At 42.9% G+C, this 26,460-nt stretch overlaps 1 protein-coding gene across 3 annotated transcripts; it reads left to right on the top strand.

Annotated features, from left to right (window-relative positions):
* The first annotated feature begins 1,029 nt into the window (after positions 1-1,029).
* Ttc1 (tetratricopeptide repeat domain 1) lies at positions 1,030-26,460 on the top strand. 3 transcript variants are annotated; one of them, XM_028864268.2, is made up of 8 exons: positions 1,030-1,115; positions 2,399-2,764; positions 11,962-12,022; positions 14,540-14,652; positions 16,567-16,603; positions 17,419-17,567; positions 19,609-19,663; positions 25,797-26,460. In XM_028864268.2, the coding sequence occupies exons 2-8, from the start codon at positions 2,432-2,434 to the stop codon at positions 25,928-25,930; spliced, it is 882 nt and encodes a 293-aa protein (XP_028720101.1). In that variant the 5' UTR covers positions 1,030-1,115; positions 2,399-2,431; the 3' UTR covers positions 25,931-26,460. The 3 variants fall into 3 exon arrangements, with proteins under 3 accessions (XP_028720101.1, XP_028720100.1, XP_037056481.1); XM_028864267.2 differs by having other exon boundaries at positions 1,030-1,154; XM_037200586.1 differs by having other exon boundaries at positions 1,084-1,178.

The following is a 26,460-nucleotide window of genomic DNA, read 5'->3' as shown; positions in this document are numbered from 1 at the left end:
TAACTCACTTAGTAGCCACTGCTTGACTCACAGATCCCTGCTCTGCCTCCTGAGTGCTGGGATTAAAGGCTTGCGCCACCACCGCCCAGCTGCATGTTTCATTTTTAATCCTTAAAGTATCTACATAAAAAAAAAAAAAAGGAATAGTGTTTCTGTCTATGAAATTTTGTATGGCTCTGAAGAAATTCTTATTATTTATTTTGTGTGTATGAGTGTCCACATGTATGTCTGTCCACATGTATGCGTGTGCATGGTGCCCATGGAGACTAGAAGAGGGTATCAAATCTGGAACTGAAGTTACAGACAGTTGTGACCTGCCACGTGGGTGTTTGGAATTGAACCCTGGTCCTCCTGAAGTGCAGCCAGGGCTTTCAACTGCTGAGCCATATTTCTAGCCCCTTGTGGAAATTCTTGACTCAGCCTAGGAGAGACTTCAACCAGACTTTCTCTCCCCACGTCTCTTTAGTTTTCTCCATCTCTGCTATCCTGTCTCAAGAAAAGTGGCATTGTTTCAATTTTTACAAATCCCTGGCTTAATACAGGACAGTTGGAGGTCTGAAAGTCTCATCTCGCAGATAGAGGGGCTTACCTAGCAGCCTAAATCACCTGTGTTTTTGCGTTCCTTCTGTGGCACTGTATCATAAGACAGCCTCTGGAAAACACTGTACAACCATGAGGAAATGAGTGAAAAACGTACGTAATATTGAGTGTTATAAAACTGTTGCTCTCCTAGCAGACCTCTTAAAAGGCATTTGGGAAACCGCTGCAGAGAAATGTTTATTTGGGGATAAAGTTTGTTTTCGGATTCCTCTACACATTCTTAGCACAGGAACGCCAGAGTGACTTTTTAAAACAACAAGCACTCACTTTTAAAAAAAAAAAAAAAAAATGTGCTGATTAGGTTTTGCTATAACTCAGGATTGGCCGCTGCGGCCCCTAGTACTGAGTTGTACGGTGACGTCACAGAGCTACTTCCGCTCACTCTTCGGGTTGGCCACTACATTTCCCAGAGTGCTTTGCTAACGACGACGCCATTGGTCAGCGCGGCCGGAAGTGCACCTGACTGATGGGAAGTAGAAGGTCTCGGAGGCCCGAGTGGTGGAGAGAGCGGAGCTGTGAGTTTGTGAAGAACGTCGTGGGTTTCGCGGCGTGGGGTGAGGAGTGTGGCCGGGGGACAGGTGCGGGATCGCGCGGGGAGGCGCTTTCCTTGACTCAGATCCGGGAGGGGAGCGACACCCGCGTCGCGGCCAAGCCTGCTCATTCCTGACCCTCCGTTTTAACTTTTCTTGGAACGGGCTAGGACGAAGTCGGACTTGAACGCGCCACTGGGTCATTGGCGTGGTTTTGCGGCGACCAGAGGTGTGGCACCGCGGAGGTTCTGACTCAGCTTCTATAGAGCAGCGTTGGTTAATAGGCTGCAGGTCAAAATCAGTCAGGTCACTTAAAAACAAACAAACAAAAAGAATAAATACAGGGCCCTGGCCCGACGGCAGACCAATAATATCAGCAGTGTTTCCGCAGCGAGGGTTGAGAACCAGCCCTTCCAATGCCTGGTTCTGACCCCCTCGAGCATCCCTGTGAGAACTCCTGCGCAAAGGCTCCCCTTCCAGAATTAGCCACTTAGGCTATACCGCTTGCGTTTTCGGTGAAGTTGATGGGCAGGGTTTGGGTACAGAATTCATCTTGGGCTCCACAAGAAACTACTTCGGCTTCCGGTGGTGATGATAGATAACCCAGATGGACTTCATTGCTTCCAACTGACGACTTGGTCATTTATTCTGAACAAGGATTAGAACATTTTTTTTTCTTCCTGCCACTGTATCTGGCTGCTGCCTAATTTTTGCTACCCAGCAAATAGCAGGATGTAGAAGAGTCACATTAAAATCAGCCTTTTAATTTAGGGTATGGGTTAAGGGTGTGGCTCAGTGGTTAAAACGATGGATTACAGCACCAGAAGGTCTGAGATTCCGTCTCCAGCACCGGTGGGAAGTGGGGATATCCGTCTCATTATAAGACTGATACCTTATTTGACTAAGAAAAGCTATCAGTTAAAATGATAATTGGCATTGAGTATAAGTTTATTATAATCTATATTTGGGTGGGGGAAGGGGCTAATGCAGGGTCTCACGTAGCTTAGGCTAGCCTCTAATCTTCTGTGTAGCCAAGAATGACCTTGAACTTCTGAATTTCCTGCCTCCATCTCCCAAATGATGACTGTAGGTATGGGCCACCACACTTGGTGATGTCCTGTTTTTAAAAATAGTAACTCCCAGTCAAAGAAAGTTAAGTTGTGTTTGGGGATTGGATGCAGAGGTTTGTTTAGATGTGAGACAGAATTTAAGACTGCATAAATACATATATAACCATCATTACATAACACTTTTTTTTCTTTTCCCAGACATTTAGCCTTACCTCCCTCCCTGAACTCAGCATGGGCGAGAAGTCAGGAGACTGTAAGGTTCCTGAAGATCTGTTCAATGGTTTGAAAGTTACAGATCCTCAGGAAGCAGAGTCAGCCAGCCCCCAGGTTTCTGATCTCAAGGATCAGCATTCCCAGAGCAAGCTACTAAAGGATGATGGAGCCCATCCCCAGGAGGACCACGGAGAAGAGGAATGTTTTCATGACTGTAGTGCCTCATTCGAGGAGGAGCAGCCAGGGGCACATGTGCCAGGGGACAAAGCCACCGGTGATTCTAATTCTTCTGAACTAGATGAGGAATACCTGATTGAACTGGAAAAAGACATGCCAGAAGAAGAGAAACAGGTAAATGCAATGCATAATCTGTCTCTTAAGCCACATTTTTTTGTTGTTGCTTTAGGGAAATATGGTCTCTCAGTGTCATCTTGGCCGGACTGAAACTCAATATATAGAATGAACTTGTAGCAATCCACCTGACTCTGCTCCTTAAATGCTGAGATTATAGACCTGAGCCACCATGCCTACCTAGCATAAAACTCTTTTAAAATTTTAGTTCATTATTATTGTTTGTTTTCATAAATGCTGAGGTTATAGGCCTGAGCCACCATGCCTACCTAGCTTAAAACTCTTTTAAAATTTTAATTATTATTGTTTGTTTTCTAAGATAAAGTGTGACCACATAGCCCAGGCTGAACTTGAACTCTCAATCTTCCTCCCTTCACTTCCCTAGTGCTGTGATGACAGGCATTCACAACCAAAGCCTGGTTCAAACCACCTTAAATATAAATGAATGCAATATTGGCATGGTAGCACACGATTGCAATCTCAGTGTTCCAGAGATTTGAGACTAACCTGGGAAACATATGGAGACCCTTGACTTTAAAAAAAAAGGTTGAGAATGAAAGTGTAATAGCCCCCCTGATCTGTAAGGATTCTCATTGTGTCCTAACTGCTTTCACAGTGACAGATCTAAGATAAGGCAGTAACACAGAAAAGCATTGAGCATTCAGCTTAACAAAGAAGTCGCTGGGTTTTCCCTCTGTATTTAGAACTCCGTCTTCTACCTTAGGGGTCTATAACATGCTTATAACATGTATCTATACATATATGTGTAGATTTTGGGGTATTTTTTGTGGCGTTAGAGATCAAATCCAAATCCTTATCAATGTCAGGCAAGTGCTCTACTACTAAACTGCATCTTCATTGCTACCGTCTACTTTGTCTTTTAAATGAGTACTCCTAAAGTAAGTTGCTGAAATTTCTGTAGTGAACTTTTTGTAAGCTTATTTAGAACTGTGTTATGAGTTGTTCTCGCTAATCACTTATTAACAAAATAGATGTGTGAGTCCTGCGTACCTTGTTGGCGTTGTGGCTGCAGAGCACAATAAGTGTCGAGGAACACATTGTGAAGGAAACTTACCGCTGCCAGCCACTAAGCCAGAATGTTGTTTTAAGTTCATGTGTGTGGGGGCAGGTGGTAAGACCAAGACCACACACACACACACACACACACACACATACACACACACACCCCCCTAATGGCAAAACAGATTCCTCCAACTCAGGTCTCCTTGACCCAAATCCAAAGTATGGTGTAGCATTTAGTAATAAAAACATCATTCTCCGCTTCCTTGCCCTTGGGCCATCTGGGCAAGGTTTTCTTTTGGAGACAGAACTGCCTTCTTGGTACCCTCCTTTCTTATTGACAAGCCAGGTAGTCGGACAAGTTACCGTGGTGTCTGAGTTATCTGCAAAGAGCTTGAATGAAGATTGTAGTTTATGCTGCCCAAGAGCTACTTGGTGAAGTGTTTGGGATAGAACACCAAAGGAATAGGTTGAGATAACTCATGTGGCACATTCAAGTTCCATAAAGAAGCACTAAAATGGACTTCACATGAAGTATAATTTAGCAAAGGTGAGAAGAGATCCAGCAACAACACACAAAACAAGGAAATTCCTTAATTTTATGTACTTTTAGAAGTGAGGGGTATCTGACTTGTGTGGCCTTACTATAAGATGAGCGTGCCCTGATGCTACCATGTGCTGTGAACTTAGCAAAAGTACTAGATAGGATATCAGGTCATCATGGGCATGGGTGGCAGGACTCTAATCCTCTTGCCCCCTCCCCACCTCAGAGCTTCTGGGTTCTCACAGCCACAGCTGGAGGAGCAGCAAAGGGGTCTAATTCCCTTACTGCCACATCCTCTGTGATTCAAGAAGCACCCTTAGTTTATCTCTTAGTCGTTTCTCCCCCTTCTTTGAGGTGATCTGCTTGTTTTGAGATGGGATCTTAAGATGCAGCCCTGACTGGCTTCAAATTATGATCCCTGGGCCTCAGCTTCTCAAGCACGGATTACAGGTGTAAGCTACTGTACTCTAGTTTGCTTGCTCTTGAGACAAGACCTTAGAATCTAGCCCAGGACTTGAACTCATCACCCCTCTGCCTCAACCTCCTGCATGCATGTATTGCTAGATGTATCTCACAGATACTTCACTATGAAAGAAATTGTTTTTTGTTTTTTTTTTTTTTTTCCGAGACAGGGTTTCTCTGTGTAGCTTTGCGCGTTTCCTGGAGCTCACTTGGTAGCCCAGGCTGGCCTCGAACTCACAGAGATCCGCCTGCCTCTGCCTCCCGAGTGCTGGGATTAAAGGCGTGCGCCACCACCGCCCGGCTGAAAGAAATTGGTTTTAACATGAAAGTTATCTTTGAGGGGTAGGGTAGAGAGGATTTTGAGATGCGGTCTCATGTGGGTAGCCATGGCTGGCTTCAAACATCAGACACTGTAGCTTAAGATGACCTGTACTTCTAGTCGCTCATCAGGTCCAGCTTAAGGTGTTACATCTCCTGCTAGTGTGTTTTAGCGGGAGAGAACTAAGGAGCAAAAATAACCAAGTTCATGAACTACCTAAACAAAAATGAATCAGCAAATTAAATCAAGTACTACCTAACATTATAGAAACAAATTTCCAGAAAGTCAGTTTAGGGTTCAATTTATATCAGTAGTACAGGCTTTTTTTTTTTTTTTCTTCTTCTTTTTTTTTTTTTTTTTTTTTTTTTCTTTTTTTAAAGAAACATTAAGCTAACATCTGTATCAAACAGTTAGTAGCCAAGCCAAGTAGTCCCAGCACCCGGAAGATATAGAGGCAGGCAGATGTCTTGAGTTTGAAGCCAGCCTGGTCTACAAATGGAGTTCCAGGACAGCTACACAGAGAAACCTTGTCTTAAAATACAAAACAAAAAAGAAAGCAGTTAGTAGACAGTCACAGTGGTGTGTGCCTGTAAACCCAGGACCTTCCACACGCTAAGCCAGTGCTCTCCCACTGAGTCACACCCCAACTCTCCGTTAGCTTCCATTTATTTCATGCTAGTATTATAAGAATTTTTGTGAAATTCTCATTAACAGCTATTTTGCAGGAAGAAATGTTTTCAGTGCATGTATAGTTGATTTTTGTAGATTATTGGGAACAGGAGAGCATCATACCTGATTTAAGGAGATCATGTAACTGGGGGGAAAAACTGTGATAAGCCAAAAAGTGAAAATTTCAGCCTTAATCTAATTATTTTAAAATGCAAATGAAAACATGTCTATAGTCATTTGTGCTGGTCCATGCCTATAATCACAATACAAGAGAGGCTGAGGCAGGAGAGTTGCACTGAGTTATAAGCTTGAGGACAGCCTGAGCAGCACCTTTTCTTAAAACAAAAACTTTAGGCCAGTTGAGAAGTCTCAGCCGTGAATGCACTTACTGCCGATGTCTTGAGTGGATCCTACCTGATGGAAGGAGAGACCTGCCTCCCCCACCTTGTCCTCTGACCTTCACATACCCACGACACACACATGTTCCTATGGTAAATAAATAGATGTAATAAAAGATTGTAATATTGATGGTAAGAAGACGACAGAAATCTGTACTAATATTGGAAATTTAAATTGCTGTATCATTTCAATGGAATACAGATACTCAAATATTTTAGGTATGTGGTATGCATGTGTAGATGACAGCAAGAGCTGGTCCTCCTTACTTGCCTTATCTTTAAAGACAGAATTTCACCAAACTTGGAGCTCCCTGATTCCCTGAGCTGGCTAGTTATCAAGCCCCATGGATCTGTCAAGATATTCCTATCTTTTTCTCCTTGGCACTGGGATTTCAGATGTACACCACTGCACCCAGGTTTTTATTTAGGTTCTAGGGGTCTGAACTCAGTTTTTTTGTTTTAGGTTTGTTTTGTTTTTTAGTGTTTATAAGTGTTTTGCCTGCATGTATGTCTGTGGACCACTTGTGTACCCTGGTGTCTAGGAAGCTAGAGGAGGGTGTTGGATCCCAGGAACTGGAGTTACAGGTGGTTGTGAGCTGCCATGTGGGTGCTGGGAGTTGAACCAGGATGCTCTGAAAGAGCAGTGAGCTCTCTTAACTACTAATCCATCTCTCTAGGCTCAGAAACAGAGGTAGAAAAGCTGAAATGGCATTCCATATTGATTAGGTCCTGTCCTTGAATGAATGTTTATGCTGTGTATTGTGCAGCAGTTACTTCATAAAGCTGCAGTGGGAGGCAGAGCACCTCTGATAGAATGATGATCTGGAAACTAACTTGCTGAGTGAAGCTCTGGGTATTCTTTTGTATGTGCAATCCATGCAACCATTCCTAATGCCAGTTCCAGGAAATCTGACACTCTCTTCTGAACTCCAAGGGCACAAGGCTCATGTGTGGTACACAGACATATATGCAAGCAAAGCGCTCATAGACATAAAAATGCAAAGAAAAATATTAAATTTTATTATATTTACGTTTTTATTGAGTCAAGTAGAAGGTGGGTGGCTGTGCTTAGCTCCTGTTCCCTTTTTCTTCAGTCAGTGGTCCTCTGCCTGGGGAACGGTACCCCCACACACATTAAGATGAGTATTCCCACATTAGCTAATGTGATAAAGATAATTCAACTCGTCAGGCAGTGATGGCGCACACTGTTAAAATATAAACAAATCGTGTGTGTGCACATGCGAGAAGATAGAAACTTGATCCACAGCAGCCAGATAAAAAGCAGTCAATAAAAACCATCTCTCTTGCTGGCGGTGGTGGCACACGCCTTTAATCCCAGCACTCGGGAGGCAGAGGCAGGCGGATCTCTGTGAGTTCGAGGCCAGCCTGGTCTACCAAGTGAGTTCCAGGAAAAGGCGCAAAGCTACACAAAGAAACCCTGTCTCGAGAGAAAAAAAAAAAAAAACATCTCTCAGGTGGAGGTATAACTCTGTCTAGGGCCCGGGTTTGGTTCTCAACAGACACAGGAGTGCACACATAGACACACTTCACATGCCCACACACCCAAAATCTGCCTCTCTAGATCTCTGTTAGATCTAGCAGACTTGTAAGCAGCTATTCAAAAGAGGAAAGCCAAAGAACTGAAACTGCTTAAAAGACTCCCTGTAATCTCAGCATTGGGAAGATGGAAGCAGGACAAGGAGTTGGCTAATGGCAGACTCAGCTGCATGAGACTCTGTCTCAACACACACAAACACACACACCACCACCACCACCACGACCACCACCAAAAACAGTCATGATGGTAGTTCACATCTGTAATTTCAATACTCAGAGGTTAAGGGATGAAGAAGATTGTTATGAGTGCTAGGTTAGCCTGGGCTACAGAATGAGACCCTGCCTTAAAATAAAAACAAAAACAAAATGAAACAAATCAGCCCCCTATGAAACTACACAGACCATCAAGGGTAGATGTGTGTGTGGGGGTGGGGGGTTCAATGGTAGAGTCAATAGGTTATGCTCAGGTGAAACAAATGGAGCTAGACACAGCATTGGTAGCTAAAAAGCAATAATTCTTTGCTGCACATGCTTAAAATATAAAAATAACATTAAACTTAAGGGTCTTAGAGTATATTCTCTAATCAAATGAACATACCCAATTGTGTGATGGTCAATATTAAGTGTAAATTTGACAGAATCTAGAATCACCTAGGAGGTGGGTCTCCAGGCATGCCTTGGAGAATTGAATTTTCTTTCATTCATTCATTCATTCATTCATTTATTTATTTATTTATTTATTTATTTATTTATTTATTTATTTATTTTGAGGCAGGGTCTCTTTGTGTAGGCCTGGTTGTCCTGGAACTTGCTGTGTACTCAAGGCTGGCCTCGAACTCGAGAGATCTGCCTGTCTCTGCCTCCCCAGTGCTGGGATTAGAATGTGCCTCTAGTCCATTGAGACTTTGACTTCATATTCCTCTTTTAGCCACCTTCCAAGAAGCTGAAATTACAGGTTTGTACAACCAGCCCCAGCAAAAACAAGAGATTTCTGAATCTTGACTTTTCTTATCTGTAAAAAGAGCTCCATACTCACCTCTTGTCTTGGGAGCAAAAATGAGCTGATGTGTGTCAGAAGACAATAAGCAGTGACGTGCTGTATTAGTAAGATGTGCTGAGTTTTAAGAACTCTAGTGAAGGGTGCAGCTTGGAGCCAGGTGTGATGTTCAGCCTGTAGTCCTAGCACACTGTGGTGCTAGGGCTGAGGATTGCTGTGGGTTAGAGGACAGTTCTGTTCTGAGCAGGGGCAGAACTCAACTTTTGAAAATTTGATCACCACCGGCCTGTGGTGGTGCACACCTTTAATCCCAGCACCCAGGAGGCAGAGGCAGGTGGATCTCTGTGAGTTCGAGGCCAGCCTGGTCTACAGAGTGAGTTCCAAGACTGTTACACAGAGAAACCCTGTCTTGAAAAGTCAAAAAGAAAGAAAGAAAATTTGATCACTCATGAAGTTTTGGGGTTTCCCTTGCCAGTTTCTCTGATGGCTTTATAGTACAGAGCAATGTCACTGTTTCCCCTAAATTCTCTGTGCATACACTGAGTAAAAGCTTGGTAAGATTTCTTGGTTCCAATTTCTGCAAAAATAGAATTCAAGAGCAGATGTTACCTGTGAGGCTTCTCTAGAACATATTAAAGGGAATTGTGGAGGTGTGTGAGAGAGCTCCTGTACACATGGGAAACTTCTATTCATAAAACAAGACCTGGGAAGATTGTACCTGAGTGCTACTGTGTGAGCATGAGAGACTCCTGGTGCCAACCTGTCATGACATCTGTCCTTGAGTTTCAGGAACATCACAGGGTTCATGGGCTGTTCTTTGAAGAAAGTGTGCTCAAGCCGCAGAATAAACCCCTGTCTTTGTTTTGGGATCAAGTCCATCTCTTGGCACAGCTGGGAGATAGTTTGGCTTTCTCCTCCAAGTGCTGTTTTTAGTTGTTTCCATAGAGACAGTCAACATGGTATTGATAATTGCCTTAATCCTCCCTCAGTTTACACCATCAGTGGAGCAGGTAACGGTGACTCTTTCCACTGTGCTGCAAAGTAGGTCATTGGGTTACAATTTATCAGCCAGAATAGAGTAATTGACCTTATAATGACCTCATAAGTATATTCCAGAGCTCTTGTCTTTGGCAGTTTAACTTTTTGTTCTCCTAGTTAGAAGAACTGGTAAAAACTTTTCAGGCTGACCCCGATTATCTATTCCTTTGTAGAAGTGTCAAGGCTCTCATCCTTGCCCATTGAAATTGAATGTTAAATTTACCAAGGAATGAGTGGTCTCCTGTGTCTTTCTCCCTCTCTGTTCAAGAGTCTCAGCTGGTTGGCTGCTTAATCTGAACCTGTAGAACCACCCTTAGGAGTTGCCTCTGGAGAATGGACGTGAAAGGAGGTTGAGATTAGAGTTAAAACAAGGAAACTGGAAGACCCTAAAAGCTGGACGGAAGCTGACAGATTTCTGCATTAAAATGACTTATCTACATTTCTTCGGGGGTTTTCGTGGCTTCAGCATCCAACCTGCATTCCTGTTTGAAGGTTTCTCTTAGTTTGCCATCAAGTTGAGTGGCTACAGCCTGTGTCTATATTGCCCTTCCTAACAAGCGAGGCAGGGAACCTGTGTATGGCTTATTGGATACTTCCGATCAAGACCTTGAGTGTAGATCAAATGAGGCAAAGACAGGAGGTAACTAGAACTTTCTGTTTTCTGCTCTGACAGCCTGTCTTGGCTAGACTAAGCATTTTTTGCCTTGGTCATCAGGAGAGTCGCTTTGTGCTGTCTCTTTGGCCTGTACTTGAAGCTAATATTTGAGTTCCTGGGATCGTTCCATAAATCTACTCCCTAATATATTTTGCTTAGGATTGTGTTTTTCTGGTGTTCTAAACCTGTGGCCAGTGCACTAGAGAACATTACGATCTAATCATCTCTCATGAGTATTGGGAAAATATGATTTTTTTTTTTTTTTTTTTTTTTTTTTTTTTTGGTTTTTTGAGACAGGGTTTCTCTGTGTAGCTTTGCGGCTTTCCTGGAACTCACTTGGTAGCCCAGGCTGGCCTCGAACTCGCAGAGATCTGCCTGGCTCTGCCTCCTGAGTGCTGGGATTAAAGGCGTGTGCCACCACCGCCCGGCGGGAAAATACGATCTTAGTGTTGCAGTTTTTTTTATCATCACTGCCACCCATTTAGCTGCATACTCTTGGAACATGTGGTTTCCTATGGGAAAGGGGTGTGTTTGCTTTTTTACTTTTGGTGCTGGCAGTTAGATCCGGAGCCTCAAATGTGCTAGGCAAAGGCTCTGCTACTGGCATGCTGGATCCCGAAATGAATTACTGGTGTACACATACTGATATTTGGGTCTGGCGCACAGCAGCTGCCATAAAGAGTGGTGTCAGTTTACACCTACCTTTTAGCATCCTTACGAGATTCAAGTGTTCTGTTTCATCCAGCATCTAATAATACATGACCTCAGTAATACATTAACAGGTCTTCTCCAAAGAAGTAAAATTTTTATCTTACTTTCTAATCTTTTCATCAAGACAGGGTTTCCCTCTTTAGCCCTGGCTGTCCTGTAACTTGCTCTGTAGACCAGGCACGTCTCCAACTTGGGGATCTGCCTGCCTCTGCCTCCAAGGTGCTGGTGTTAAAAGGTGTGGCCACCACCACCAGGAATGGCTCCTAATCTTGAGAGTACCAGTTATTTGGGTTTTAAGGTTCTTTTGTACGTAAAATAGCTTGTTTCCATTATTCTCTCCCTTTGAAGTTTTTATTTAATCCAGTTTCAGGATTAAACAAAGAGATGGGAGAGGGCTTCTGTGTGTGGTTTTTGTTTGCTTGCTTGCTTGCTTTTGGAGGTGGGGTTGGACAGAACACTGTCCAGAGGTGGGAAGCAGGCCTCCAGGTGGTTCTTCCAGTTGGCCTTGGAGCAACCACAGTGTCAGGTTGTCCCTTGAAGGAAGCCGATGCAGAATGTCCCATCTGTGCTCTGCTGCAGGCCAGCATTTGTTCTGCCTTTGTGGTTGATAAATGTGAAGTGAAGCCATCTGTATAAGTTGCTGAAGTTATTAGAGGCCAAGAGGAGAGACACTCAAGTTTAAGTTTTGACTTTTGACACAGGGTCTCAATTATGACCTCAGTTTCTCATCATCCTCCTGCCTCAGCCTCCTGAATGCTAGGATTTCTGAATAAGCCACACTTCATTTATAACATTGTGAGAAACTGTAATTATTTGATCTCTTTCAGAAAAGAAGAGAAGAGAGTGCCAAACTGAAGGAGGAGGGGAATGAACAGTTTAAGAGAGGAGGTGAGGTCTGCACTGCGCTGGGGTCTGCTCGTCGACCCTTGTCCTGTCCCATTCCAGACACCGGAACAGTAGCCAGGGCTCTTACACCGCAGGTCTTTCTTTTCTGTGATTTAGCTTTAAATCCAGAAAGCACTGTAGCTCCTGCTTTGGAAAACCCTAACCTTAATGTATTGTTATAAAAGGAGCGTCCCAGTCCCCATTTGCTACCTTCCAGCAAGAGGGAATTTGTAACAGGAATCTTAAAAGTTCTTATTAGTAAAATCAAACCTGAGCCAGGTATTGGGGTGAACACTGGAAGATCAGAGAATCAGAACAAGCCCCAGCTAACCTCACCTGGCCAACTTCTCAGCTGGTCTTGTTTCCTCAGACTGGAAGTTTCTGAGTCCTCGTCCAAATGGGTCTTAGCTGAACTGCTGCTAGAAGCCTGAATGCTTAACCAGGCCAAATGCTTCTAGTTTCTGGTCCTCACGCCTTACATTCCCCTCTGCTCTCTACCACCACTCCCTGGGATTAAAGCTCACTTTCTAGGATTAAAGGCGTGATGAGTCACCATGCCTGTCTGTATCCTTGAACACATAGATTTCTGCCTCTGGAATGCTAGGATTAAAGGCGTGTGCTACCACTGCCAATCCTTTATGTTTAATATTGTGGCTGTTCTGTCTCTGGCCCCAGATAAGTTTATCAGCATGCACAATATTTGGGGTAATACACTACCACAGGAATTTATTTTTGTCATTGTTGTGTTCGTTTGTTTGTGTAGTTTTTTCTTTCTGGTCTTTTGTTTGGTTGGTTGGTTTTGGTGTTTCTCTTGAGACAAGACCCCACTCTCCAGGCCAGGCCAGGCTGTGATACTCCTCCCTGGCCCTCCCAAGAACTGAGCTTGGAAACATTGCCACCTTTTTCCTTCCTTTCTGTCATGCGCCTTGTTCTCTGGTTGTTGGTTAGATTTTAATTCTTGTAACCAAATATCTGAGGCAGGCTAACTTCATAAAGGAAACCGGATTATTTAGCTCACAGTTTTGGAGGCTAAAAGTCAAAAACCACAGTGGCTGCTTTGGTGAGGGTCCCACGCCGGATGGCAGAAATGTGTGCAAGAGGAAGAGCTAACATCTCAAAGCATACAGGAAGTGAGGGAGAGGGCCGAGGATGAGGCTCAGGCTTTGTAGCAACTTACTGTCCTGCAAACTCACTCCAGTCCACTACTCCTGTTTCCCCTCCTGGGGCAGCACCACCACTCTCCTAAGAACCTGCCAGTGGAACTTATTTTTGCAGAAATGCATGAAACATTGGAGGATTGAGCTACATTAAAACCCAAGCAGTGCTCTTTATTTCTTTCCATCTTCTGTGTCTGTTTCAGAATACTTAGGAGTTCATTCTAATAACATACTGTGTTATGCAGTCTGTCACATTTTTAAAGTGCACATGCCTAAGAAATGGAGGGCTCTCAAGTTTTCCTCTCATGGTTTTTAGGTTAATTTTTTTTTTCTTATGATTTCCTTTTTTTTTTTCCCCCTTAAGAAAAGGTTTTGCTATCTAACCTTGGCTGGGCTAGAACTAATTATGTAAACCGGGCTGGCCTTGAACTCTCAATGATCTACCTGTCTCTCCTGATGTTAAAAGTATGTGCCAGGGGCTGGAGAGATTGCCCAGTGGTTAAGAGCACTGACTGTTCTTCTATAGGACCCAGGTTCAATTATCAGCACCCACATGGCAGTTAACTGTTACACCAAGATCTGACACCCTCATACAGACTTGCAGGCAAAATACCAATGCAAATAAAAGTATGTGCCACTACACCCAGCTGGTTTACTTTTTATTTTGATATGTTTTTTTTTAGACTGTAATCCTGGTTGTCCTGAAACTTATTATGTAGACCAGGCTGGCCTTGAACTCACAGATCCACCTGCTTCTACCTTCCTTGTGCTGGGATTAAAGGCACACGCCACCATGCCTGGCCCTGGTTTACTTTTTTTTTTTTTTTTTTTTTTTGTTTTTTCGAGACAGGGTTTCTCTGTGTAGCTTTGCGCCTTCTGGTTTACTTTTTAGTTTCCTCCTTCTTACCCCCAGTACTAGGGACTGGGCCAAGGCTGTACATATACTGGTCAAACATTCCATCACTGAGCTGTGTCCCACACCTTAGAATTGTCTTCTGCACCTTGAATCATGGGCCTTGAATTTTAGTCTTTCACCTCTCCAGTTCCTTAAACCCCTTGGGAAATTCTTTTCTAAATTGCTGAACCGAATGAAAGCTGAGCAACTAGGACATGTGGCTGCTCTGAGCACTGAGGGCTCCTGACTGACAGCATGTTCAGCAGTTTACCGAACACGTGCCTGGTGCCACTGGAAAGAGCAGGCACTATTTCTTTACAGGGAGAAGAAAGGGGGAGATGATGTTTAAAACCTAATAACCTAAGGCCGTCTTTTATTAGAAACTCTGGTCTTGTGAGTAGGAAACTGCACTGAGATCTGACAAAATAAAATCATAATGACTGTTCCATCTTATGGTATTATCCTCAGATTACATAGAAGCTGAGAGTTCTTACAGTCAAGCCCTTCAGAGGTGCCCATCCTGTTTCCAGAAAGATCGGTCTGTTCTGTTTTCAAATAGAGCTGCTGCAAGGATGAAACAGGTATGAGCTGTTGGCCCTTTTCCTCAGTGCATGATCCCCAGTGCTTGTAGGCTCATACATGATTTTCAGTGTCACATTCATGATCTTTCAGTGTCCCTACGGCTGTTTCTTTCCAAAACTAGTGCAGGGCCCTCAAGTTGCTATTCTTTTTCTACCATGCATTTCCCTGGTGAAAAGTATATAGAAAAATAAATACTTAGGATAACTTGGCTAAAGCTCACGTTAACATTCCTTTTTAGAGTAGCAGGGTGAATACTTTGATGAAGGCAGGCCGACAAGTTCCCACTAACTAGGGCAGGTTAGTGAAGCGGGGGCCAAGTAGTGCACATCCCAGAATAATAGCTGCAGGAATGCAAGCATGGAGCCCAGAATAGTGCGACAGCCCAAGAGCTCAGCATGTCAGAAGCAACTGAAATGATAACCTTAAGCAGGATGACAGCAGTTATTCAGGAACTCCTGGTCTGCAAAAGATATACTGAACTAGCTTTTCCACTTAAAGTAATAGTTCTTCCCATCTAAAGGCTTTCTCTTCATTCATAGGGGTTTTAAGCTTGTCCGTGTTAAGTTGCAGCTTAAGTTCTACAATTTTCATATACTGATACCCCTTACCAAAATATCTGACCATTTAAAAAATACAGTAGAATTGTTGATGGGGCAGGGGCAGGGACAAAACCAACCAGACAGAGTCTTCCTTTGTAGCCCAGAGTAGCTTCAAACTCAAGATTCTCCTTCCTCAGCCTGGGATAAAAGATGTACTCAAACGCACCTGGTTTTATGTGAAGCTGGGACTGCAGCCCAGGCCATTTGTACATGTTTATACATTTACTGATTTCAGTATACAATGAAAGATTTCTCACAACATTGTACAGACATCATGGCTGTCTAGTTCCAGAACTTCCATGACTCTAAAAGAATACTTCATACTTAACAATCACTCAGCCATCCTAGAACACAGTTTAGATGCTGTTCTAGAATGTTCTATAAAATATGCAGTATTTGCTAACGTGGTTATTACAGTTAGAACAGTTATGTAAACCAACCTCTTTCCACGATACTGTATACTAATTTGGACAAAAAACATTTAAAGTTGAAGACATGTGATGCAGCATTCAGTTAAGCCTGCTAGTAATTTACATGAGAAACTGAGCCCTACAGAAGGAAAGTAACATGGCACTTCAGAGCTGGGACCAGAATCCAGTTCCCTTGACCTAGCTGTGTGTTTCTAGATTCAGAAGCTAAATCAGGTGCATTGTTTGACTTGATATTTTTGTTATCAGTGGGTAAGTTAAAGTTTGTAACAGACATGGTGCCCCTGTAGATGGACCTGGTAGTTCCATTTTAGATGTGATAGTGTAGCAGCTAGCTACTGAAGAGGACTGGTTCATTATTCTGTCTGTCAGCCTTGTTGATTGACTACTACAAAGTTTTCTGTTGTCATTCTACTGTAAGTTGTCTTGCTGACATCTTAGGTGAGCAAAGAAAGCACCTGTTTACATTTGTTACCAAGAGGCTTGCAGAGACAAGCTTACATGAACTTTGAATTTTATATTGGAAATAACACATATTTTCCTGGGATTTCCTTGAACAGCATTCTTTTTTAATATCTGTTTTTACTTTATGTGTGTGGAGTGCTTTCATGTATGCCATATGTACGCCTGGTGCTCTCAGAGGTTAGAAGAGGGTGTCTGATCTCCCGGAACTCTAATTACAGACAGAACTGCCATGTAGTGGTAACCAAACTCAGGTCCTCTGCAAGAACAGCAAGTGCTCTTATCTTCACCACTGAACTGTCTTTCCAAGCCCACATTCTTTATCTTTATACTCAACCCGCTGATCAGATCATAGTAATGGGCACATGAGCCCTTGAAATGAAACTTGAGCAATATAATATGTTAATGTCATCTTTCCTTACAGGACAAGAAAGAAATGGCCATCAGTGACTGCAGCAAAGGTAAAACTTATGTTGACTAAAAAGAGCATTGCATCAGCTAGACAGACAGGTTTGCATGTGTTCTCAGGCGAGTGTCCCCTCACACTGGGGCTTTTAAAGAAGCAGTTTTATGGGATGACATTTTCAGAGGCACCGTGTACGCATCCTCTTAGAGTAAGCATGCTTTCAAGTGGATTTTCAGCCTGTTATAGTAGTAAATATGAGGAAACATTTGAAGCTACCTTGGCAGCAGAGCTCAAGTGTGGAACAGAATTTACCTCCTGTAGCCTTCAAATTACCTGCTTTTGTGACTCATGAGGATCATGAAGATCTTAGGTGCTGAACTCACAACTCACAGCTGTTTGGATATCTACATGTATGCATCATAGGCTAGAATCTACATATAGGGAGAACGTGCAGTTTGTTTTTTTCTTTCTGAGTTTGAATCACTTCACTTAATATTATACTTTGTAATTCCATTCATTTTCCTAAAATTATTCTTTACAGCTGAATAATAGTCTACTTTGTATCTGTACCACATTTTTAATACTCATTTGTCCATTGATGGCTTCTAACTTAGTTCTATGTCTATGCTTTCATAGAAAAGCAGTAAATACTGATGTGCCTGTCTCTACGGTAGGATATGGAGCTCTCTGGGTATATGCCTAGAAGTGGAATAGCAGGGTTATGTGGTAGTTCTAGTTTTAATTTTTGGAGGACTCTCCAAACTGAGTTCCATAGTGGCTGTATTAATTTGCACCACCAGCAGCAATGAATGAGGGCTCTCCAAAGGTACTCAGGACCCTTTCTTGTGATAACAGTTTCTTTTCTTTTAGCAATTCAGTTAAACCCCAGCTACATCCGTGCAATACTGAGGAGAGCGGAGTTGTATGAGAAAACAGACAAACTAGACGAAGCACTGGAAGATTATAAATTGATAGTAGAAAAAGATCCATCGGTACATCAAGCAAGAGAAGCTTGTATGGTAAAACAAATTTTAAAGTATTTTCTTGGGCTGGGTATGGTGGTGCATGCCTTTAATCCAAACACTTGGGAGGCAGAGGCATGTGGGTCTCTGTGAGTTCAAAGCCAGCCTGGACTATATAGCAGTTACAGGCCAGCCAGAGCTATGTAATAGAAACCCTGTGTCTCTCCTGCCCCCCCCAAATTTTTTTTTTTCTGTTTCTTTTGCTTTGTACTCAGTGACTTTTTAGTCTTTTGGATTGCAACTAAATTCTATTTTTATGACTACCAAAATATGTGGGAAATGGATCTTTGTGATGGCTACTTACTCACTGGGACCATGCACCATTTGATGTCCACTCTGAAAGTGACATGAGCCAGCATGACAGCACCCTCATGGAATCCCAGCACAGGAGCAAAAGAAACAGATTTGGGACAACCTGGACTATATAGAAAGCCCTTATCTCAACAAATTGAATAACAGAATGAGTGGCCTGTATAAGGTTTTTTGTTACATCAAGGATATTTTGTTACCTATAATTATACAGTTTAGTGAGTGCATCTTCTAAAATTTTATTTATTTTGTGTGTATGAGTGTTTTGCCTGCGTGTGAGTATGTGTACCACTTGGTGCTCAGTGCCTGTGGAGGTCAAAAGAAAGCATCAGAGCCCCTAGAAATGGAGTAGTTGAGTGATAATAAACCACCCTTTTGTGTTTGAGATAGTGTCTCACTCTAGCACAAGTTGACCTCAAACTCATCATCTTGCCACTCCTTATTTTGGGGTTTTTTAAACAAAGTTGTAATATGTAGCTCTGGTTAGCTGGTAATTCTTTACATAAACCAGACTGGCCTCCAACTCTCAGTGATCCTTCTGCTTGTGCTTCACAAGGACAGGGGTTACAGGTGTGTGCACCAGCTGGCTTATCACCAACTTTTATTGGGGTCTTCCTTTGCTCTAGACACTGTTAGGACTGAGAATGTGATGAGACCACTCAGCAGTTAAAGGTGCTTGTTGCCAAGCCTGGTGCCCTGAGATGAACTCTAGGGAAGGATCCCTAGAACCCATATATGACTCCAGAAAGTTGTTTTCTGGTACACACACACACACACACACACACACACACACACACACAAACACAAACACACACAATTTTAAAAGGACAGAGAGCTAAAGAGATCACTAGGTGGTTATGGTACTTCCTGTTCTTTCAGAGGACCCAATTCAGTTCCCAGAACCCACAGCAGGTGGCTCTCAATCACTTATAACTCCAGCTAGAGAATCCCACACTCTCATCTGGCCTCCTGGCATAGACACATACACATGAAAATAAATCTTTATTATTTTTTAAGAGAACTGAGAATATGGGAGATGAGTGGGAGTGAGGCTTATGAAAATGGACTCACTCATTCTATTATTAAGCTACTGCTCTTATTTACCAACACATGAGAAAATGGTTCACCATTTTCAGGGTAATTGAAAATGAATATGGTCAAAGTACTTGATATACTTTAAAATACAGTCCATTAGTTTTTCTAACTAACCTACCCTAATAAAATATTCCTGGTGTTCTGGTGCGCACACACACCTGTGGTCCTAGAAGTTGGGAGTCTGAGGCAGGAAGAATGCCATAAATTCAAGTCCAGCCTTGAGCAACACCTTGTCTCAAAAGAAAACTCTTAAAGAATGAACTGAGGGGCTAGAGAGATGGCTCAGAGGTTAAGAACACTGGCTGTTCTTCCAGAGGTCCTGAATTCAATTCCCAGCACCCATATGGTGGCTCACAACCATCTGTAATGAGATCTGGCTCCTTCTGGCCTGCAGGGATATGTGCAAACAGAACACTGTATACATAATAAAAAAATAAAAAAAAAAAAAAAAAAAAGAATGAACTGAGAATACAGTGGCAAACCAGACCAGACTTCCTCTCTTGTAGTCATTTGCAACAGCAGTGCTTTTTTTTTTTTCTTTAACTTACTCCTGTTTTTACATGATATTTTTAAACACTTCTCAGATTTAAATAAGAATTTTTTACTGAACACTTATTTCTCCTTTTTTCCTCAGAGATTACCTAAACAAATTGAAGAACGTAATGAAAGATTAAAAGAAGAGATGTTAGGTAAGTTTGCTTCCTTTCCTTTTTCTTGATCATAACAGCTAAAAGAACTTGGGTAGGTTCATCAGTGTTTTTATTGGCTCAGAGAATACAGGTGTTCTCTGAGGTGTGTGCTCATATGTGCATGTATATCATTGAGCCGTGTGTGTGTGTGTGTGTGTGTGTGTGTGTGTGTGTGTGTCTGTGTGTGTGTGTGTGTGTGTGTGTGTCTGTGTCTGTCTGTCTGTCTGCGAGCGCGTGCGCCTTCTTTACAGCAATACTAGGAATGAGGTCCTGCTCAGCTGTTTTTTATTTCAGGAAGTACAATACGACTTTTGAGAAGGGATCAGCTTTTTCAGGAACAAAACTTCTTCCAAATTTCTTCCTTGTCTTTCATATTATAATTTCATAAAACAGTTGAATTCTCCATTGCATAATCTCCCCTTAAGGTTTTAAGTTCATTTAATGTGTAGTCATTACAGCCAGTAGTGTCAGAATAAAGGGGTTTTTGTTTGAAAATACACTAAATATCCTTTTAATGCTTGAGAAGACATGAGAAGTATGTGAAATAAATACTAAGGGGGAGGCTGAGGAGAGAACTCAGAGACCCTGAGTTCAGAGCCCCACTACCCATATGTAATTTTAACACTGGGGAAACAGAGACAGGGGGTTCCCTTGACCTCAACGGCCAGCTGCTCTTTCTGAATTAGAGAGATTCAGGCTCAATGAGAGACCGTGTCTGAAAAAGTAGACAGGAGTAGAAGATACTCAGGGTTGACCTCTGGTCCCTGCTTGCACACCTGTGCACATGCACACACAAAAGTGGGGCAAGGATGGACTCATTTATCCATTATTCAGTTACTTCTTATATTTGACAGAAACATTTCCTAGCTGGAATCAGAGCCTCTTGCATTCTGCTTTACTAAAGACCTGGGAGTTTCTAGACCAACCTTGCAATGTCTGTTTAACCTTTCTCATGCATCCTGCTCAAGAGCTGCCACATCTTCCTTATGAATAACTTTCTGAATCTTTGATGTGCATTGCAAGGGAATAGGCCTAAAAGAAAATATAAAATACATTAGTTTAGCCCTATATGGCTTATCATCGATATCTAGAGAATTCAAACAGACTTTCCAGAAGATCACTCAGGTAGGTGAATTAATGGACTTTTCCCACTCTTTTTGGTTTTTTGAGACAGGGTTTCTCTATGTAACGGCCCTGGCTGTCCTGAAATTCACTTTGTAGACCAGTAGCCTTTAACTCACAGAGATCCACCTGCCTCTGCCTCCTGAGCATTGGGATTAAAGGTGTTCGCCACCACCACTCGGCTGACTTTTTCCACTCTTAACCTCCTTTTGCCCACAAAATTTTGACATGATCCTGTGCATACAGGTATGTATATATCAAACATTCATTAATAACAAATCATGAACTTCATTTAAAATTACTCTTTAAGAGGCAAGAGAGATGGCTTAGCAGTTAAGAGCATTTATTGCTCTTGCAAAGAGCCAGGCCTGGCCCTCAGAACCTACATGACAGCTCACAACCATCTGTAATTCCAACTTCAGAGGATCCACACTTCTTCGGACTTCCTCAGACTTCTCCATGCACATGGTGCATATACATACACTCAGACATACATACATACACATAAAATAAAATTACACATCAAAAACTTATTCAGCATAAATAGTCCAAAAAAAAAAAAAAAAAAAAAAAAAAATAATAATAAAATAAAATAAAATAAAATTACTATTCAAAAATGATTAGTCTTTAGCATAATTTACCATGTCTTTTTTACTTTTTTTTTAAACTTTAAGAAATTTTCTATTCATTTTACATACCGACCACAGATTCCCCCCTCTTCCCTCTTCCTGTCCCCCCTTGCATTCCCCCCAACCCCCCCCATTCTCACCTCTTTAAATACAGGAGCAGATTTGCATGGTAATGAGAAATTATTTTTGCATGATTAAATATAGGTAGAATATCTGATGCTGTAAGACATAGAGCTTATTTGTTTAATATTTTGGTTTTATAATTATCAATTCTGAGAATGCCACTTGACATAAATACATGCTGCAAAGCGGCAGAAGTATATTTAGGGCCATTTGGGAAATTCTACCCTAATACCAAACCAAAAATCACATTTTTTTTAAAATGAAAATCAGGTCAACAATACAGTTTTTAAAACCAAATGTTCTAATACAACAAAATCCAAAGATACACTAAACCTGCAGTGGAGTGATGGTAGGAAAATTTTCTTTTCCAGGAATTAACCATTGTTTTAGAAAACAGAAAGTGGGGCTGGAGAGATGGCTCAGTGGCTAAGAGCACTGGCTGCTCTTCTAGAACACGGGTTTAATATCCAGCAACCACATGGTGGCTCACAACTGTCTGTAATGAGATCTGGTGCCCTCTTCTGGCCTGCAGGAACACATGCAGACAGAGCATTGTATACATCATAAATAAATAAATAAATAAATAAATAAATAAATAAATAAATAAATAAATCTTTAAAAAAAAGGGAGGGAGGGAAGAGGAGATTTTTCATATAATCTAAAATAAATAAATAAAAGTGAAACTGGTCAGACGTTTTCAGGATGCCCGAAGCTCAACCGTAGGAGAGCAAGGATAAATGCCTAGCATTACTGCCCAGCTTTAGGTAGCTGCTTGGTGAGCAAGGCTGTCATACCTCATAGGAGTGCTTGCTTCCAGGTTGCTTTGACATGCAGATTGCATGATGTGAGCCATGCTTGGCACCTTACTGGGAGGGTAAGAAAGAGGTTTGTACTTAGTGGCCAGACAATGATGCTAATGTAAGTCTCAGAACTATCTGATACAAATAGGCATTTGTCATCATTTGCTGTTCCAGCCAGGAAACCTTTCAGACTAGTAGAGTTGTGGAAACGCTGCGCAGTCATTCTTCCAGAATCTCATAGAGTCATTCATTACCTGTGGTAATAGGCTCCTCTGCGGGTTTTCACAGCCAGAGGAACTGTTCAGTCTGCTGTATTCCCTTGGTACTAGAGATGGGAGGTTACAGTTACTTTTTTATCAGTGTCTCAAGGTTTCAATAACTAACTGCAAAAGGAAGTTGCCTTTGGGGACTGTTTCTCAAAATGTAATACACAGACCATCGTCCTGGAGATTGACCAAAATGCTCAATCTCCCCTCCAGACATACTGAAGTGAAATTGGAGTGGAGCCCAGCAATCCAAGTTTTGACAGCTCATGTTTAGTGACCCCCTGCTTGGCAATAGGATGGCACAGTCGGGAGGGGAGATGTGCTAGAGGCAAGTCAGGTGAGGCCTACGGGCCAGAGGAGGATGTGGCCATGCCACAGAAGTGCCAGAAATTTGGCTCAGCTGAGAGGCATCTCCTGAACAGCAGCTGGTCAGTCACTAGGTTTCATCTCTTCCCTCTTTGTGCTGTGGCCACAGCAAAGAAAAGCATTCCTGTTTATCCTGGGGGTAAACTACCTCACACAGTCAGGCTCTTCAAAGGGATGTTTACAGAATGAATCACTTGGGGTGTTGTGATAGAATATTGCTTTGAGTCAGAGAAACTAAGATTAGTCAGCTAGATCTCTAGTACTAAACAGCCTTTTCAGTACAAGCAAGTCTGAATTCTTCACTGCCGTAAGATCCTAGTACAATAGGTTCCAACTTACAAGGGATGTGTTGGCATGTTCAGGTTGGAGGTGCCAAGTTTGCTACAGGAGGGAATAAGGAAATCTTACAGCTGCCAAGGTAAGAGAGAATAGCATTAGCAGCCAGGGACAAGTATGGCAGATAGACTGCCTTGGGGACGAGGAGGCTGCTTTTAGCCTCTGAATATTGACAGTGGTCTAAATAGCAGCAGGAAAGTATGTGTGATTGGGTGTATTAAACAGTCTTCATGGAACTGGCTGCTTCTCTGCCACCATCATGGACAGCAAAAGGTGACTTTTTCAGACACTAAAAACTTGAGTCCACCATGTATGTTGTGTTCCTTGGAGTGACCCTGCTGGGTTCTAGCTTCAGACTCTTCACCAAATATAGAGCTGTTTGTTCCATGAATAAATCAGCTTCCAGAGCACCCTTAAGCTCTCCTCTTTGGGTCACTTTACCACCAGAAGTGTCAAACTTTGGAACTGTTTTCAAGCTGTCAGTGGACTCCTGTGGTCTGACAGCCACTGGCCACCAGGTCTGGCTCAGAACCTGAATATAGAATTCAGCTTCCCATCTTCTTCCCCACCCATTGGATGCATGGCTCACCATCTCTGCCTATTTCTTACCTTCCACCAAATTCCTAAGTCACTGGGTAGACCACATTGTGCACATTTCCACTTCATCTAGACTACAGATGGAGCTGCACACATGGACATTGCACATGTTAAGTGAACTAATTCATCAGAAGGCCCTGGGTGTGTCTCTACCTGTCAGATCAAGAGGGTCTTCCACTGCGGGTCAGCAAAGCCACCAGGAGCCTGAGTAGCCTCCACCTGCTCTGTCCCTACATGCCTAAGCAGCCCATAGGTGGGCTGGCCTTGATTTTAGCATGCTGATAGATTTTAGTTTCCTCTGCATTTGGAGAAGTATGGGGTTCAAAGGCTCTCATGCAGGCAGGTCCTTCAGCCAGCTGGGCAAAAATGAGGACATAGAGAAGTTTGAATACTTCACTCTTAGCTTGGGATAGTCCTTGTGCGCTCAAAGAACACATTTCCTTCAGTCCAGACCAGCCTGAGAACAAATCATTGGTGCTAAGAACACTGCGCTATGGAGCATGATGGCATGCCATTGGCTCACTTTATAGCCCAGGCTAGCTTGAACTCATGGCAGTTCTTCTGCCTCAGCCTTCTTAGTGCTAGAATTACAGGCATGTACCGTCACACCTGTCCCACTAGTGACATTTTGTTGTATTAAGGTGGCTTTTTTTCTCCTTGCCACTTTAACAGCCTCGGAATGGGCTGCTGGAGTTCTGGGGGGCTGTTGGTGGTTCAGGTTTCCCTGAGACCTGGCTTGATTTTTGTATGCTGTGGTGCCCCACCCAAATGTCTGTCCCTGTGGCTGCACGCCTCACCTTCTGGCTGCTTGGGAGTGTAGGTACCCAAGGTTTGTGTCAGCGATGCTCAAAGATAAGCAGCAGTGAGCGCATGTGCTCCAGATTTCAGTTTGAGACAGCTGCAAGACATTGATCATCCTAGCTTCTGGGAGCTGTCTCCAAGAACGGATTAACTAACTCTTCTTCAAACATGTTAAGTCTCTGTGGACCAGCTCTGCAGATGAAGTCCAGAAGCTCCCACTGTGAAGAGACTTCACAAGTTCCTCACATGGTCTTTACTCTGGTTGGGGCCTCTGGGTAGAGAAGCATGTAGCTCTGAGGACTAAGCTGTCTCTCCCCATCTGCCCTCACCCTTATCTCCATTGGAAACAGGCCTGGGAATTGTTACTACCATTTAGAAGGCATTGAAGCTTTATGTTCTTCCATCCCAGTCAGGAGTTTCCAAACACTCATGGTTTTAAAAATTCTATCCACTACTCCATAAATCCCCAAGATCTCCTGGAAGTTCCATCTTAACACACAAGCTCCATGGGCCTCTTCTGTCTTAGAGCAGCATAAGAATCCTTATTTATGGTACATCTTTATTACCTAAGTGATAAATGAGTAAAGTGTAAAGCTGGGGCAGTAGACACTGAATTGTTGAGGTTGATGGGGCTAAACAAATCAACAGATCTCATCCCCCCCAAGAAATACCAGGAGCTGAGGAGGAGGCTAAGAGTGTGCTTGGAAATGCAGAAGCCCCAATAGAAATGTGCCATGTTGGATTGAATTCAGCAGATGGCTGTTGCCATTTTTCCTGAGAGCAGGTAGGTGAGTTTGGGGGCTGCTATCCTCACAGCCTGGAAGGCCAGGCTTGGCCTGCACCTTCACTCAGCACTCAGGATGGAAGTCCCTGTCCTTTGGTAATTCTAGCCAGCTTGACAGGAGCCTGAAGGACCTGGGGCTTCAGTGTCACTCAGGCAGCGGAGTGGCAGCATCACTGAGAAAAGGCTCCCTCCCACAAAGCGTCAGGTTACTGAAAGCAAGCATATCTGTCACTTGTGACAGAGGCAGAGGCAACAGATAGCTCCCTGCTTGTTTGTTCAGCATTCATCTGAGTTGTTTTTATATTGCAGGTAAACTGAAAGATCTTGGCAACTTGGTTCTGCGACCTTTTGGGCTCTCTACAGAAAACTTCCAGATCAAGCAGGATTCTTCTACTGGCTCCTACTCCATCAATTTTGTTCAAAATCCCAATAATAATAGATAACAGAAATAACAGTAGTCATAAAGGCCGACTGGGAGGCCATGAACTGTTCACAAGGGGCAAGCCCCTGCAGGTGTTTAATGTTTAAAAGCATCCTATCTAAGAAAGGCTGTGTAGTAGAGCCCGAGCCACCTTCTTGCTCTTATTTTAGGATCAGGGTGGAATGTGCCTCCTGATGGAATGAGCCTCATTAATTTCCATTTTAAGGTGGTGTCTGTGCAGCTGCTCTCCCTGGTTTTGGCTGGTGGTGTTTTTGGTTTTTGTTTTTCGTTTTTTTTTTTTTTTTTTTTTTTTTTTTTTTTGGTCTGGGAGAAGCCTGCTTGTCAAGGCTGACCTCTCAGAGCCACACAGATGTGCTGGGCAGTAAAAGCCTCTTCCTAACCACGCAAGCTTGTCAGTTGGATGATGGCCGTACATGCTGGACACGGTCCCTTCCTGCCGCCCCTCCCTGCTCATACTCTTTCAGAGGCTGCACTGTAGGGGTTTCAGCGTTCCTGAGTTCCTCTGTGTTAATAAAGCTTTCTGTGACAGTT

The sequence above is a fragment of the Peromyscus leucopus genome, chromosome 8b (genome assembly GCF_004664715.2).
Source record: "Peromyscus leucopus breed LL Stock chromosome 8b, UCI_PerLeu_2.1, whole genome shotgun sequence".
In the NCBI taxonomy this organism is placed as follows: domain Eukaryota; kingdom Metazoa; phylum Chordata; class Mammalia; order Rodentia; family Cricetidae; genus Peromyscus; species Peromyscus leucopus.
This window is presented reverse-complemented; position numbering and strand designations above follow the sequence as displayed.